Consider the following 15,693-nt stretch of genomic DNA (forward strand, 5'->3'; position numbering starts at 1 on the left):
GCATCATTTGTGCTTTTGTTTCTTTTGAAGTCAAACTGGCAGGGGTTGACGATGCCTTGTGATGTTATGAGTATAATCTCTTGTGTACAAGTTTCTCGAAGATTTTGGATAGTAAAGGCAAGCTTGATATTGGTCTATAGTCGTTCACATCTGTTGGGTCACAACCTTTGTGTGTTGGTGTAACACTTGCTATATTGAGTAATGTCGGGTAAGATAAGATAAGATAAGATTTTTAACCCCGGAGGGTTAGCCACCCAGGATAACCCAAGAAAGTCAGTGCGTCATCGAGGACTGTCTAACTTATTTCCATTGGGGTCCTTAATCTTGTCCCCCAGGATGCGACCCACACCAGTCGACTAACACCCAGGTACCTATTTGCTGCTAGGTGAACAGGACAATAGGTGTAAGGAAACGTGTCGGAATTTCCACCCGCCGGGAATCGAACCCGGGCCCTCCGTGTGTGAAGCGGGAGCTTTAGCCACCAGACCACCGGGTTTCTAGTGCTGGTTTCTAGTGATATGTTAAAGAGTAATGTAATGGTGTGAGAGGACTTGAGCCGCTCATTTGAACAATAGTTTTGGAGCTTTAGCTAGATTTTATGATTTATTTTTTAGCGAATTAATAATCGGGGTGAATTAAGTGGGCTGGGATAGTGCAAGATAGAGGGATGTTGAGAAGTTTCCATGTAGGTAATCACTCGCTCATGTATTGGTGATTGGAATTTTACTGGTGAGACTTAATCCTATGGTTGAGAAAAAGTCATTTATCTTGTTAGCCGTTTCAATATGCTGGAGTTGTGGTTCGTTTGGTTAAATTAGGACAATATCTCTAGTTTTGCTCAGCTTTTAGGAGCCCAGGATATGAGAGTGTCTTTCAGGTCATTTTTTTTTTTATCTCCTCTCGTTTCAGTGAATTTATTAGAATAATACATTTGTTTTGATTTTCTTATTAGTTTGGTGAGGACAGACGTTTAGTGTTTACTAAGTTCTTTAGTTATTAAGCCCTGTCTACATTACTTTTCATATTGATGTTTCTTATCAATGGTTCTTAAAATGCTGTAGGTCAGCCACGGACAGCTTAGGCGTTTATTAGTGATCTGTTTAGTTTTATGGGACAATGTTTGTTATGAAATCAATGTATTTTATTTAGAAATATGTCAATCCATTCATCGATACCACTGATATTGGAAAATTCTGTAGGGCAGTCAAATGAGCTTAGAGTTGCAGTGAGGCCTCACGGAGGATCATCCACTGTGGTAACTAGTGTAGAGTGGGTCACACACTGTGGTAACTAGTGTAGAGTGGGTCACACACTGTGGTAACTAGTGTAGAGTTGGTCACACACTGTGGTAACTAGTGTAGAGTGGGTCACACACTGTGGTAACTAGTGTAGAGTGGATCATCCACTGTGGTAACCAGTGCAGAGTGTGGGAACACAGAGTACTTGTGTGTACCACTACTCTAGTAACTGATACGGGAAGTGGACAGATTTTAAAACTAGTGATAACTGATAAGAGGAAGCAGACAGGTGTCAAAACTACTGTGATTACTGATACAGGAAGTAGACAGGTGTTACAGCTACTGTAGTTACTGATACAATAAGTAAACAGGTGTTACAATTACACGTAAACTGCGGCTTAATACATAATACAATACAGGACAATACAGTATTTCTTTTATTTGTTTTACACGTATAAAAATGGACAATATAATTCTGAGTGCACAAAGCTTATGTTTGAACACCTGTGGTAACTTAAATAATGTTAGAAATTACTTGGCTACTAAATTACAATGAACATATCGTAGGTAAGAGTTGCTTATCTTAACACAGTGGTGGAACTGCAGGTGTGTGACTCATCTGAGTGGTGGAGCTGCAGGTGTGTGACTCACCTGAGTGGTGGAGCTGCAGGTGTGTGACTCATCTGAGTGGTGGAGCTGCAGGTGTGTGACTCATCTGAGTGGTGGAGCTGCAGGTGTGTGACTCACCTGAGTGGTGGAGCTGCAGGTGTGTGACTCACCTGAGTGGTGGAGCTGCAGGTGTGTGACTCATCTGAGTGGTGGAGCTGCAGGTGTGTGACTCATCTGAGTGGTGGAGCTGCAGGTGTGTGACTCACCTGAGTGGTGGAGCTGCAGGTGTGTGACTCACCTGAGTGGTGGAGCTGCAGGTGTGTGACTCATCTGAGTGGTGGAGCTGCAGGTGTGTGACTCATCTGAGTGGTGGAGCTGCAGGTGTGTGACTCATCTGAGTGGTGGAGCTGCAGGTGTGTGACTCACCTGAGTGGTGGAGCTGCAGGTGTGTGACCCACCTGAGTGGTGCAGCTGCACCAGGTGTGTGCGTTACTCACCTGAGTAGTGCAGCTGCAGCAGGTGTGCGTTACTCACCTGAGTAGTGCAGCTGCAGCAGGTGTGCGTTACTCACCTGAGTAGTGCAGCTGCAGCAGGTGTGTGTGACTCACCTGAGTGGTGCAGCTGCAGCAGGTGTGTGTGACTCACCTGAGTGGTGTAGCTGCAGCAGGTGTGTGTGACTCACCTGAGTGGTGCAGCTGCAGCAGGTGTGTGTGACTCACCTGAGTGGTGCAGCTGCAGCAGGTGTATGTGACTCACCTGAGTGGTGCAGCTGCAGCAGGTGTGTGTGACTCACCTGAGTGGTGTAGCTGCAGCAGGTGTGTGTGACTCACCTGAGTGGTGTAGCTGCAGCAGGTGTGTGTGACTCACCTGAGTGGTGCAGCTGCAGCAGGTGTGTGTGACTCACCTGAGTGGTGCAGCTGCAGCAGGTGTGTGTGACTCACCTGAGTGGTGCAGCTGCAGCAGGTGTGTGTGACTCACCTGAGTGGTGCAGCTGCAGCAGGTGTGTGTGACTCACCTGAGTGGTGCAGCTGCAGCAGGTGTGTGTGACTCACCTGAGTGGTGCAGCTGCAGCAGGTGTGTGTGACTCACCTGAGTGGTGCAGCTGCAGCAGGTGTGTGTGACTCACCTGAGTGGTGCAGCTGCAGCAGGTGTGTGTGACTCACCTGAGTGGTGCAGCTGCAGCAGGTGTGTGACTCACCTGAGTGGTGCAGCTGCAGCAGGTGGGTAACAATGTGAAGACCAGCGCCCGACGGCCAGTGAGAGAAGATCACGGGCAGGTACTCCTAAATGAGAAGATTATTTTTTTGTTTTATTAACATGCTGAATTAGTAAGCCAGGATAACCCAGTTGAGTCAGAATGTCATCAAGAACTGTCTTATTTTGCCCCGGGGTTTTAAATTCTCTCTCACCCAGGATGCGACCTATACCAGTCGCCTAACACCCAGGCACCTGTGTTAATGTTGGTAGACTTACTGGCAATATGTTAAGTAAAAGAAAGTGTAACTAATGTGAATTTTTATTGTGGCAACGTTTCGCTCTCCAGGAGCTCTGTCAGGCTTGACGAAGCTCCTGGAGAGCGAAACGTTGCCACAATAAAATGTGATATTAGTTACACTTGTGTTCTCTTACTTAACAACCCAGGTACCTACTTATTGCTAGGTGAACATGGGCAGCAGGTATAAGGAAACATGCCCAATGTGTTCACTCGTGGTATATTGGTCGCCTTTGTATCGACTGAGGAGGGCTACTGTGCGGGCGAAACGTCTCAATAAAGAAAATATTTAAATATTGTAAGAGGCTTATCCATGTATTAGTCGATATTGTATACTACTGATATAATGACACTCGTGCCGGGGATCAAGCCCCGGTCCTCTCAGGGTGCGAGTTGAGGCGGCTGCCAACCAAGTCACGAGAGTTTCTGACGGCAGTAGCATAATATACGTACTGTATATTATGCTGAGGTCACCAAGGACCAGCTTTCATTCAATATCAACTTACAATCATTAAACTTAAAGGTTATAACCTTCAGAAAAGCACGTAAGTTTTGCTTGAAGATAGAAAAAGCATTCATTGTATTAGGTGGACTCATTGTGGCCCGGTGGCCTGGTGGCTAAAGCTCCCGCTTCACACACGGACGGCCCGGGTTCGATTCCCGGCGGGTGGAAACATTTCGACACGTTTCCTTACACCTGTTGTCCTGTTCACCTAGCAGCAAATAGGTACCTGGGTGTTAGTCGACTGGTGTGGGTCGCATCCTGGGGGACAAGATTAAGGACCCCAATGGAAATAAGTTAGACAGTCCTCGATGACGCACTGACTTTCTTGGGTTATCCTGGGTGGCTAACCCTCCGGGGTTAAAAATCCGAACGAAATCTTATCTTATCTTCAGTGGTTGAATCATTACATTTTTTAAACAACCGCCCCATGTAATTAAGAGTGAGAGGGAGGTATAGTCTTATACGTTTGGTTCAGTAAGTTACTTAAGCCGACAGTATTACGTATTAGTAAACATTGAGTCCTGGTACCTTGATCATTTCTAACGTACAGAGATTCACTTATACCTGGAGAGGGTTTTGGGGGTCAACGCCCCTGCGGCCAGGTCTGAGACCAGGCCTCATGGTGGATCAGGGTCTGATCAACCAGGCTGTTACTGTTGGCTGTACGCAACCCGACGTACGAACCACAGCCCGGCTGGTCAGGTACTGACTTTAGGTGCATGTCCAGGGCCTTTTTGAAGACAGTCAGGGTCTATTGGTAATCCCCCATTATGTATGCTGGGAGGTAGTTGAACAGTCTTGGGCTCCTGACACTTATTGTGCATGTTCATGTATGTTTTGGTCACATTCTTTACATGTATGTTTTGCCAGGACGGGTCCTGGCCCGGGTCTTCTCCATGTGGTGACCCGACAGTGGCTCCCGAAAGAGTGTTGGAGTGTGTACCGGTGATTTACCGTTTACAGCCCTATGGCAGAGCAGCCCTGTGACAAAGGCACAGTGAGTCTTCTGCAGGTCAAGTGGACTACCGCTTGCAGCCCTATGACGAGGGCACGGTGACTTTTTCAGCTCCAGTTGAGTCATTCCTGGCACTCAAACCGCAGACCGAGGGCCAGAACGACTCAGGAAATTTTCTTGAGGTGTGCTGAACACCCAGCGTCTGACAGAGGTCCTGTGCAGACATACAGAGGTTAAAAAGACAGTATATATATAGGCGGAGAGTGAGGTGTCTGTGACACGTAGTGACCTATATTTACTGTCTTATTAACCTTTGTATGTTAGAAGTGATCAAGGTCTCAGGACCGAAACGTTTTCTAGTAAATATGTCCTAGTGTTTGCTCACGTATTTTATTAAGCCAATTTGTCGGTATTTATTACCACGGTTTATACCATAATATTATACCTCAGAAGATTATTAGGCGAAGGCTCTGAATCTCTGCTCTTTAAGAGATCAAAAGATTATAGCTCAACCCTTCAATGAGGTTCAGGAGCTGGAGATTAACACCTTAAAGAAGTCAGGTAGCTATAGGTTAACACTCTCAAAAGGCCCACTAGCTGTCGACTGAAACTTTTTAAACGGTCATGAATTGGAGCTCGACTCAGCCTAACACTGAAAAAAATGCAGTCAGAAACTTATGAAATCAAAACAGCACAAAGACACATAATACGCTGTACGTGTCCATATTTCATGAATTTACAGAAACCCCCAAAACATCTCATGTAAAAGACTATTTTCATTACCTTAGTTACCGGCTCGCGTTCGTGTACTGTTAAGCATTCTTAATATCTCTCATGGGTGAAGGGGAAATGGCCATATACTGGGCAATCCTTGAGAGTCTGTAGTCGTTAAGGTAAGTGCTGGTAACCCTAATTCTTTAGTGCTCCAGAAGGGCAAGTATTGTACCCTTCGTTTTCTTTATTAATAAAACTGGAAGGTTGGCAGCTACACGGCCAAAGGCCATTCTGAACTTTCCACTCAGTACAACACAACAGTCCTGAGAATTTGAAGCCGACCAGAGAGACATTCTCAGAGTCAGCGTTCAGAAACCAATCTCCCATTTTGAATAATAAAAATAACAAATTAGCTCTAACAGCACATTAATAATCCAAACCTCCCTTTCAAGAGAAATATGTTGGTGTTGAAAGTTTGAGGTCGATCAAGAGATATTCTCAAGCTAATGCATTTAGGTTATTAATATTTTTAAGAATAAGAGATTTCGTTCGGATTTTTAACCCCGGAGGGTTAGCCACCCAGGATAACCCAAGAAAGTCAGTGCGTCATCGAGGACTGTCTAACTTATTTCCATTGGGGTCCTTAATCTTGTCCCCCAGGATGCGACCCACACCAGTCGACTAACACCCAGGTACCTATTTGCTGCTAGGTGAACAGGACAACAGGTGTAAGGAAACGTGTCGAAATGTTTCCACCCGCCGGGAATCGAACCCGGGCCCTCCGTGTGTGAAGCGGGAGTTTTAGCCACCAGGCCACCGGGCCTTGCACTTATACAATCAAAGGCCAATCAATACCATCTTTTGGGTTTAGGTACGATATTACTGAAAGCTGGAAGTCGTTCAGAAAAAGTGCCTCTACAAGCTATGAAATTGCAAGAGAAATAAAAATATTATAAATAATAACTGCAAATTGGACCGGACCTCGGGGGCTCTGACCCCCGGGACACCCTCCATATATACACAGTTTAATCGCAATCCAAACCTTTCCAGCTCTAAATGCTTAAAGTTGATCAAAATCGGAAATCAGAAGTCACACAAAAACTATTAAAGCAATTTAGTCTTCTAATTAGGGAAATTTACTAAGGAGCATTGAAATTTTGGTCAAAGCTGCACTCTTCAGGCATTGTTCCTTATATACATTTTAGATTCAGTGCCAAATATGAAGAGGATTTATTGAGATTTAGCCTACAGCATTTGTGATTACCTTTTAGTGATTCCCAAACTAAAGTGGCAAGCAAAGAACTATCATTCCATGATTGACAGGAAGACTGAACTCAAAACTGAGCCTCCGCTCATTGCTTCTTTATCAGATCAACAGGTTCTGAAAACTATTGAGACTCCACTGGAGGTGCCCAAGTGGCCAAAGAACACTCAAGCTGTTGAGAGAGGGATAAAATTGATGACTGAACCTTGCACTGAAGTGACTGGACGCAAGAGATGGATATGCCAGGCAAAGAATGTTTTCCAGGAAAGTGATGCCCAAGTTCCGCACCAAGAAAGGCTTCACTTATAACTTGTAATAGTTTAAAATTAAATAATTGATTGATATTTCCCATGTACATTTGATTATACAATCTTCACAACCAAAAATGATGTAAACCAAGTACAATTGATTATTATCCTGATAACCAGTAATTTATAATTAATTGCTTTCAACGGTATATAATTTGACAAAAAGTCGATCGCGATGCTGCAGGGTAAATGGGCATGAAATTGTCTGAAATTTTGCAGAGAAGTTTGATGTGACCATACAAATAATGCCTGAAAAGTGTAGCTTGCATATCTAAAAACTGTATTTTTTTTAATGCTCCGTAAAACTTGCGTCCACTCAGCCCAATAGTCGACTAACACCCAGGTATCCATTTTACTGATGGGTGAACAGGGACAACAGGTGTAAGGAAACACGCTTAATGTTTCCACCCTTGCCGGGAATTGAGCCTTGACTCAGCGTGTGAAGCGAGAGCTTTGCCTATCAGGCCACGAGCCACCCCCCAAAAAATATCCTGGAAAATTAAAGGCATTCACAAATAAAACGCATTTTAGAAAGGAATTTTCGACAACTTTTCGGGACATCCTAAACCATTATCAGGACAAAATTTGGTTTCTACTCTGTCTCCTTCCCACATGTGCTAGAGACAGTAAACATTCTATAAACTATCTATACTTCTAGCCTCCTCAGACGCTGTCTAGTTCAATCACTTTTGATACACAATATAAATTTAATTTTTGCCCCGTTGGTACCTTGTTCCCACTACATTGTTATTGTGGAAAATTACATTGATCTGAATGTATCATTATGTACATAACAGTAAATGAACAAAGATAATTATTATTTATCAGTTAGACAAGTAGGAATTTGGGACACCTAGGTCGCAAAAAAATATCCCCCTTCGATACCTACCACTGTCATATCCACAAGTTGCTCTGGACCTATTAATTACAAATAAAATGTGTATCGATAAATTAGACACATGTGCAACTCTTGGGAATTGAGGAATTAAGATCTCAAGAAGTTGAAGTGTCTGACAGGTTTGTAGATGAATGGTTCAGAGAACCGACATGTTGATAAATTAGACACATGTGCAACTCTTGGGTATCTTTATTGAGGAATTAAGATCCCAAGAAGTTGCAGTGTCTGACAGTTTAAATGACTGTTTGATGACAGGTCCGTTGTTGATGGAAAAATTAGGAGATATCTTATTAAATTTCAGAGTAAAGAATTATGCCTTTACGGCTGACATAAGTAAAGCTTTCCTAAGAGTGGGTTTACAAGAGGCTGACCGGGATTGTACCCGCTTCTTATGGCCTCAGAATCCTAGTGACCCACTTAGCCCTCTGAAAACCTTTCGCTTTAGGAGCGTATTATTTGGTGCTACATCCAGTCCGTTCCTACTTCAAGCGGCGATAAATGCACACCCTAAATGTATGGGAAGTCCATTGAGTAGAGTAATGAACAAACAATTTTATGTGGACAATTTCCTGGGTGTGACGTCAACTGAAGAGGAACTGTTAATGACTTATGGAGAGACTAATAAAATAATGCAAAGTGCAAATATACCTCTGAGAGAATGGAATAGTAATTCGTCCAAATTAAAGGACAAAATAAGTAAAGATTACCCTGGAGATGAAGTGCCAAAATGTAGTAATGAACTGGGTTTAAATTGGGATACTGAGAGAGATTTGTTAATGTTAAAACCTAATAATTACAGTATGCCCAATAAATTAACTAAGAGAGTCTTGCTTGCTGAAGTTTCCAAATGTTTTGATCCACTAGGTTTAGTGTCACCCCTTACTATAAGAGGGAAATTATTAATACAGGAAGCATGGAAACTTAAATGTGCTTGGGATGAAATTCTACCTGAGGAATTCATTAACAGGTGGGATGAATTAATTGGTGATTATGAAAAAATTCCAATGTTGGAGTTCCCACGCCAGGTGGCCAATCCAAATGGGAAAAATGTACTCCACATTTTTTGTGATGCTTCAAAGTTGGCATATGGAGCAGTTGCTTACCTTCAATGTAATAGTGTTATTTCTCTTGTTATGTCTAAGGCTAAAGTGTCTACAATTAAATCACGTACTTTGCCTCAGTTGGAATTAACAGCTATTTATGTAGGTGTCAAATTAGATAGTTATATAAAAAATAAGTTGCATGAGATAAATATTAGCGACACTGTAATTTGGTCTAATAATGAGGTATCCTTACAATGGATTCGTAATGGAAACAGTAAAATTGTGTACGTACAAAACAGAGTCGCTGAAATTAATCAGATGCAAGAGAGGTATAATAGTTTGGGTCAGCATATGTTAACATTTAATCATATACCTGGTGAGGAGAATCCAGCTGATTTCTTGTCTCGAGGTTTACCTTATGCTAAATTTGTAAATGCTGTATCATGGTTTAAAGGACCGAGCTGGTTGGTAAATAAAGCTAATTGGCCTGTACAAAAGGCGTATATTGCTCCTGTTGAAATTACTGTGACCACTGCTCCAATAGTTTGTCCTTCCTTAGCCATTGATATAAATAGGTATTCTTCTTTACCCAAACTAATCAATGTAACTAAGTTGGTGTTTAAATTTCTAAACAAGATGAATATTTCATTTAAGTTTTCACATCCTCTTGAATATTGGATGAAGAGGGTACAGGAAGAAATCTATGGAAATGAGATTAAATTGATGATGGAAAGAAAAATTGTGAAAGGTTCCATAGTAGAGAAATTGAGGCTGTATTTAGAGAACAGTGTAATTAGGTGCAGAGGTAGGTTACAAAATGCTGAATTGGGTGATTATGCTAAACACCCTATCTTACTGCCCAAAACTCATCATCTAACAAATTTAATTGTTCTAAATGCCCATAAAAATGTAATGCATGGCGGGGTATAAGATACCTTAAATTGTATTAGGGAAACTTTCTGGATTCCACAAAGACAGCAAAGTGTAAAAAGGGTGATTAAATCTTGTGTAATATGTCGCCGTGTGGATGCCAGATCCTATATATACCCAGGTCCTCCACCATTGTCAAAGGAGCGTGTACAATTAGTGAAACCATTTGATGTAACAGGTGTAGACTATAGTGGTCCAATAATTTTAACAGGTACTTCAGATGGTGTTCCACTGAAAGTGTATGTTTGTTTGTTCACCTGTACTGCTACTAGGGCAGTTTATTTAGAAGTGGCACAGGACTTGTCTGCAGAACAGTTTATACAGCTGTTTCGAAAATTTGCAGCTAGGAGATCCTGTCCGAGATTGATGATTTCGGATAATGCCACAAATTTTGTAGCAGGTGCTCAACACTTGATAGAATTAAATAATAGTAACGATGTTCAATCTCTGTTAACCCAGCGAGGGTGTACCTTGAAATTTATTACTCCTAGAGCCCCTTGGCAAGGGGGGCTGTACGAAAGACTGATAGGCACAGTGAAGAGGTGTCTCCGTAAAGTACTACACCGGAAGAGAATTAATTTGGAAGAATTCCGTGCAGTGTTAGTAGAGGCGGAAAATCGTATAAATAATAGGCCTCTCTCGTACATGAGTGATACACCTGATGCAGATGTATTAACGCCTTCTCACCTAATATGTGGAAGGAAATTGGAAGCTGCCCCTGTCTATAGAGATAATCCGGAAGAAAGTGATGAAGATTACAATGATGCGGCAGTGTTGTGTAATAAATTTAAAATGTTTAAATAAAGTAATTGATCATTGGTCTAATGTGTGACGTAAGGAATATCTTCTTACACTACGTGAACACTTTTATGGTGCGACCGAGGCAGTAAATCGACAGTCCATTCAACCAGGTGACATTGTATTAATTGACACTGAACAACATCGAACATTGTGGCCTCTGGGAAAAGTATTGACATTGTACCCAGATGCACAAGATGTTGTCAGGAATGTCAAAGTGTTGTGTCATGGCCAGGAAAGTTTACACCCAATTAATAAATTGATTCCCTTGGAATTAGGTGCTCAATCAAATGTAAATGAAAATCTGAGGGAAAGTGACACGAGTGATATGGAAGATAACGCTGACCAAATGATGCCGGAAGATGAAATCGTAGTAAGACCTACTAGGAGAACAGCCACTCAAGCCAGAACCGGCTGGAATCGTTTCCTAAAGGAAGGAGTAATTTGAGTCGTTTAGCAACGAACTCCGCCCGGCCGCAGTGTGGAAAATACTGTATATATTTTCCAGATTATTATTATTATTATAATCAAGAGGGAAGCGCTAAACCCGGAGTATTTTCCAGAAATTCAGTATTTATATGTATATAGATTGCCATACTGTATTTAATAACATTTATGTCATAGAAAATGGGAAACTGAGCATGGTGAGAAGAGTCAGTCACCATTTTGTTTGAATTTGGATTAGAAACGTTGTTGTAATGGGAAGAATTTTTCGTGCTCTAGAGGTTAAAATTGGGCTGACACCTCTCAAATAGGAGACGAAATTGTTGGATGTGCATTCCTGCATAACTTGAGATATCAGGCGACCGGACAAGACAGCTCCAGGAATCTCAGATAAGTCTTACGTAGTAACCTGGCCAGTGTTATTTTCATAGATAGACAGTGAGGTTTTCTGAGTATGATACACATTAATCTCCAGTCAAATTGGTGAGTGATATTAAGATATTCTCCTTCTGTTATGTATATGTGTATATATATAATCATTTATTATTTTTTAATATACAGTCCACAAATTTAGATATTTACCAGCATTCCTGGTGATGTATATTTCATTTAATTAATAGGTCCAGAGCAACTTGTGGATATGACAGTGGTAGGTATCGAAGGGGGACATTTTTTGCGACCTAGGTGTCCCAAATTCCTACTTGTCTAACTGATAAATAATAATTATCTATGTTCATTTACTGTTATGTATATAATGATACATTCAGATAAATGCAATTTTCCACAATGACATACCATACAGATATGTTGATGAATAACATATCTATGTCACACCTGGGTATCTTTATTGATGAACAAGACTCTTTCGCTATTCCTGGGTGTCCTTATTGATGAGATATTTCAGTTTCTTAACTTTTATAGGCCAAGACTAAGCGACTGAATATCTTCTGTCAAGACTATAATTATTTAATCACTTCTTCCACTGTCTCTGGTGTAATAGTTACTTTTAGTGAAAAATAAATATGTACCATTTCAAATATTAATTCATAAGTGTTCTTACAGAAAAAGGATACAAATGAAATTTGAAAAAAACAAAAATCAGTAATTACTGGTAGGGAACACAGATCAAAGACTCTGGCTAAGAAGTCAGGATAACAATGAAGTTAACGAACCATGCAAGATCAGGTCACTAGGGACATGGTCTTCAGACAAAATGATAAGCAAACAGGTCACGGCTCTGATCAGCTATATTTGTGTAAGGAATGTAAGGAGGAACTTAGTAAACCCATGGCCAGTCTCCCCAAGAATTCTCTACAAACGGTTATAGTGATCGATAAATGGAAAAATGACAAATGTGATATCCATTTAATTGGAGGGATATAACACCTTTGCTGCAAATATCAGAACATTTATTCTAAACTATAAAGGGACGCACTCGTTTCAAGTACACTGTAATCTCTAAGTTTGGGTTATCAGTTGTCCTTACTAAGGTGTAATTATCATAGTCAAGACAGGCTTGCTTATGATAAGATATTTACGAGGTACTTTCAAGCGAACCACTAACTGAGTCATTTGGCTGGTGCCTCGAGACAGATGAATGGAAATATGAGTGACTGATGTATATTTATTATTATTTTTAACCAGGAGGGTAAAGGATAAACACATATGGGTTATATAACGCCTAGGAAGGTTGTAGTTAAAAGACGCTGGAAGTCACGAAAGGGGAAAAAAGAAGGAAGGCGAAGACGAAATGGAAGTGGAGTGGGGAAGGAAGAGGCGAAGAAGGAAAGAAGACAAGCAGGATAAAATTAAGAACGCATGAGGAAGAGGAAATTCTCACCTTGTCTAGGTAGACATGATTGGGACCGCCACCTACAATGAAGTAGAAGATAACACACAAAAAGTTAGACAACGCACTTGCTCCACACACAGTTGATGTGGCCCTCATTGAATGGTAGGTGAGAGGCAGCAATTCGAAGACTCCAGCGTGCTGGAGACTCTCCTGCAACATATACCAGATGTTAGACTCTCCATCCTGAGACTCTTAAGCTGATGATAAACATTCGAAGACTCCAGCGTGCTGGAGACTCTCCTGCAACATATACCAGATGTTAGACTCTCCATCCTGAGACTCTTAAGCTGATGATTAACATTCAAAATACATGAAGATTAAGATTAGATTTTGCCACCAAAGTGGCTAGTTTGTGCACCCCATATCCATACTGTGGACGGTAGCGCAACAGCATATGGATACACAAAAGGCCTGGGAACTAGGCCCCAAAAGGGTTAACAGGTATACAGTTGGATTTATATCTACAGTTCACTTATCTCTTACAAGCAAATTTAGGAAATTTCCTAAGTATATCCGGCATCTTATTTTCATTAAGATATCTTGACATGTCACATAGGTCATTATACTATCTCTATATTCCTTAATAAGTGGACAATTAAGCACATAGTGTTCAAGATGACCATATGCCTGACCACATATTTTCCATTTGGTTTGATCATCTGTGTCTCCCAAACTGCCAGAAGTACTTGTAACCAAGCCTAAGTCTGGCCACTACAACATCAGTCACTCTGTTCACATTGCAAGTTCCTCACACATGAAGAATTGCAATTATCACATGCACCTGTATACTTCAGTCACGAGTAGTTGATCAATAAGTTATTACATATTTATATAAGAGACGGATTTCAGTTAATCATATTCTGATTGGAGTTTTAAGTTTACTGGTGCGTAGGCTTCTAGTGTATAGAAGTGTGTCCCCCAGACATGAAATAAATGAATTTGTATTACAATACATACTGCAAACTACATTATTTATTTACAATTTTAGGCTCAAATTATCATTTTGGATTTTGATATGTAATGTGTAAATGGTGTGGTAGCGGCTAATTATGGTTAATATATAAGTAGCATAACATTATCTGTTATACGGTTTTCACATACAGTATGTGAGTTGTAAGGCTCACCTCCAACATATGTTAGGTGGTTCCAGTGACGGCTAGAACATGGTGTTACGTTCTTGGTATACTCTTAATATAGTTTTACATACCTGTCATGCATTCACTACGATCTTATATTCTGGGTGTGCTTCAGTCTTGGTCTACATCGCGTATTTTTCACGTGATATTGTATACATAAGAACATAAAAAAGAAGGAACACTGCAACAGACCTACTGGCCTGTGTGAGGCAGGTCCAGTTCTCTCACTGGCTTAAGCAAATGCCTTGACCTAGTGAGTATGTATGTATGTATAATGTTCGCCAAGACCGTAGTCCTGGCACGGGTCTCAATCTTGCGATGACCCGTCTCTGGCTCCCGAGGGAGAAAGGTTTTTACAATGATGCGACACATGCTGCTCAAGCACTTTCCTGGTCAGTTCATCTGGTACATCTCATAATCGACAACACCGTATGTACTCCTAACTGTGGACACTAGCGAGGAGGAGGATATGTCGTTATCACGGGCAACAGCTTGTCTGGTTCGTTGACTCCATGGTACACTAGTGTGGCCGCAGTCATCTCTGGGTCCTCTTCGGGAGGGGATATCAGTGCTAGTTGCCTGCGGAGTGTCTCAGTAACTTCACACTCCAGAAGATAGTGTGTTAGGGGGCGCTGGACAACGTGCTGACAGTACTAGCACATCTCCTCCTCAGCCTTGTCTACCATCATCTTGGCTGTGGGAAAGCCCAAACGAAGCCGATGGATGGCGGTACATTGCGCCCTGGACCAGCTTCTATCATATGGAGGGGGTTCTCCCTGAGTCGCTGCTCGGTACCATTGTTGAGATGGGGTATCACCTAAGATTTCCCCCATAAGTTTCATGGCTCTGGCAGCCATCAGTTTGGTCTGTCGTAGGCTGATGGGGACAGTAATCCCAACATATGGATACTCTGTGGCTGCCTTGGCTGCATCATCAGCCGCCTCATTTCACCCGGATGCCAGCATGGCTGGGGATCCAGTTCAATGTCGATCTGTTACCCTGAACCTCTAAGGCTGTCATTATGCTCAGGATCAATGTGATGAGGTGAACATTGTCCTGTGGTTGAGGATGGGAGAGGGCATTGATTGCAGAGGTGGAGTCAAAGTGTATGACAGGCCGGAGTCGATGTCGTAGGGAATGTGACAATGTCTGATGAATCGCCACCAGCTCAGCTTGAAGGATCGTGCAGTGGTCAGGGAGTCGCCAGCCTTGTGTGTGACCATTGTGGTACAGTCCAGCTGCTGCTCTCTTCCTGTCAGGGTTGACAGATCCATCTGTGAAATACACTGCACATGTGCGTCCCTCTGCCAGTGCCATGCTTGTTTCAGCATGATTGCTGAGGGTGTCTTGACTACAGAGACGCTTAGAGATAGGCAGTTGCATGACGCAAACATCGGCCTGATCTGGGCGCCAGGGAGGTGGTGGATGATACCCAGCAACAGGAAGGTCACAACTCTTCTCAAGGAGTAGTTGTATAGGCAGCAGCTTCCGCCTAGCAGCACAAAAC

The 15,693-nt window shown here is 42.0% G+C and overlaps 1 protein-coding gene across 4 annotated transcripts in view; it reads right to left on the reverse strand.

Moving 5' to 3' along the window:
* The window catches only part of LOC128693483 (lipase 3-like), a 63,059-nt gene that overhangs the window by 5,656 nt on the left and 41,710 nt on the right, over nucleotides 1–15,693 (reverse strand). For 3 of the 4 annotated variants that reach the window (XM_070104274.1, XM_070104275.1, XM_070104273.1), the window contains exons 8-9: nucleotides 13,039–13,200; nucleotides 3,046–3,130 (exon numbers count right to left, since the gene is read on the reverse strand). In XM_070104274.1, coding sequence (XP_069960375.1) covers nucleotides 3,046–3,130; nucleotides 13,039–13,200 — 247 coding nt within the window. The remainder of the gene's footprint in view (nucleotides 1–3,045; nucleotides 3,131–13,038; nucleotides 13,201–15,693) is intronic. The other variant, XM_070104276.1, reaches the window with a different exon arrangement.

This window comes from Cherax quadricarinatus, chromosome 90 (assembly GCF_038502225.1).
Source record: "Cherax quadricarinatus isolate ZL_2023a chromosome 90, ASM3850222v1, whole genome shotgun sequence".
NCBI lineage: Eukaryota > Metazoa > Arthropoda > Malacostraca > Decapoda > Parastacidae > Cherax > Cherax quadricarinatus.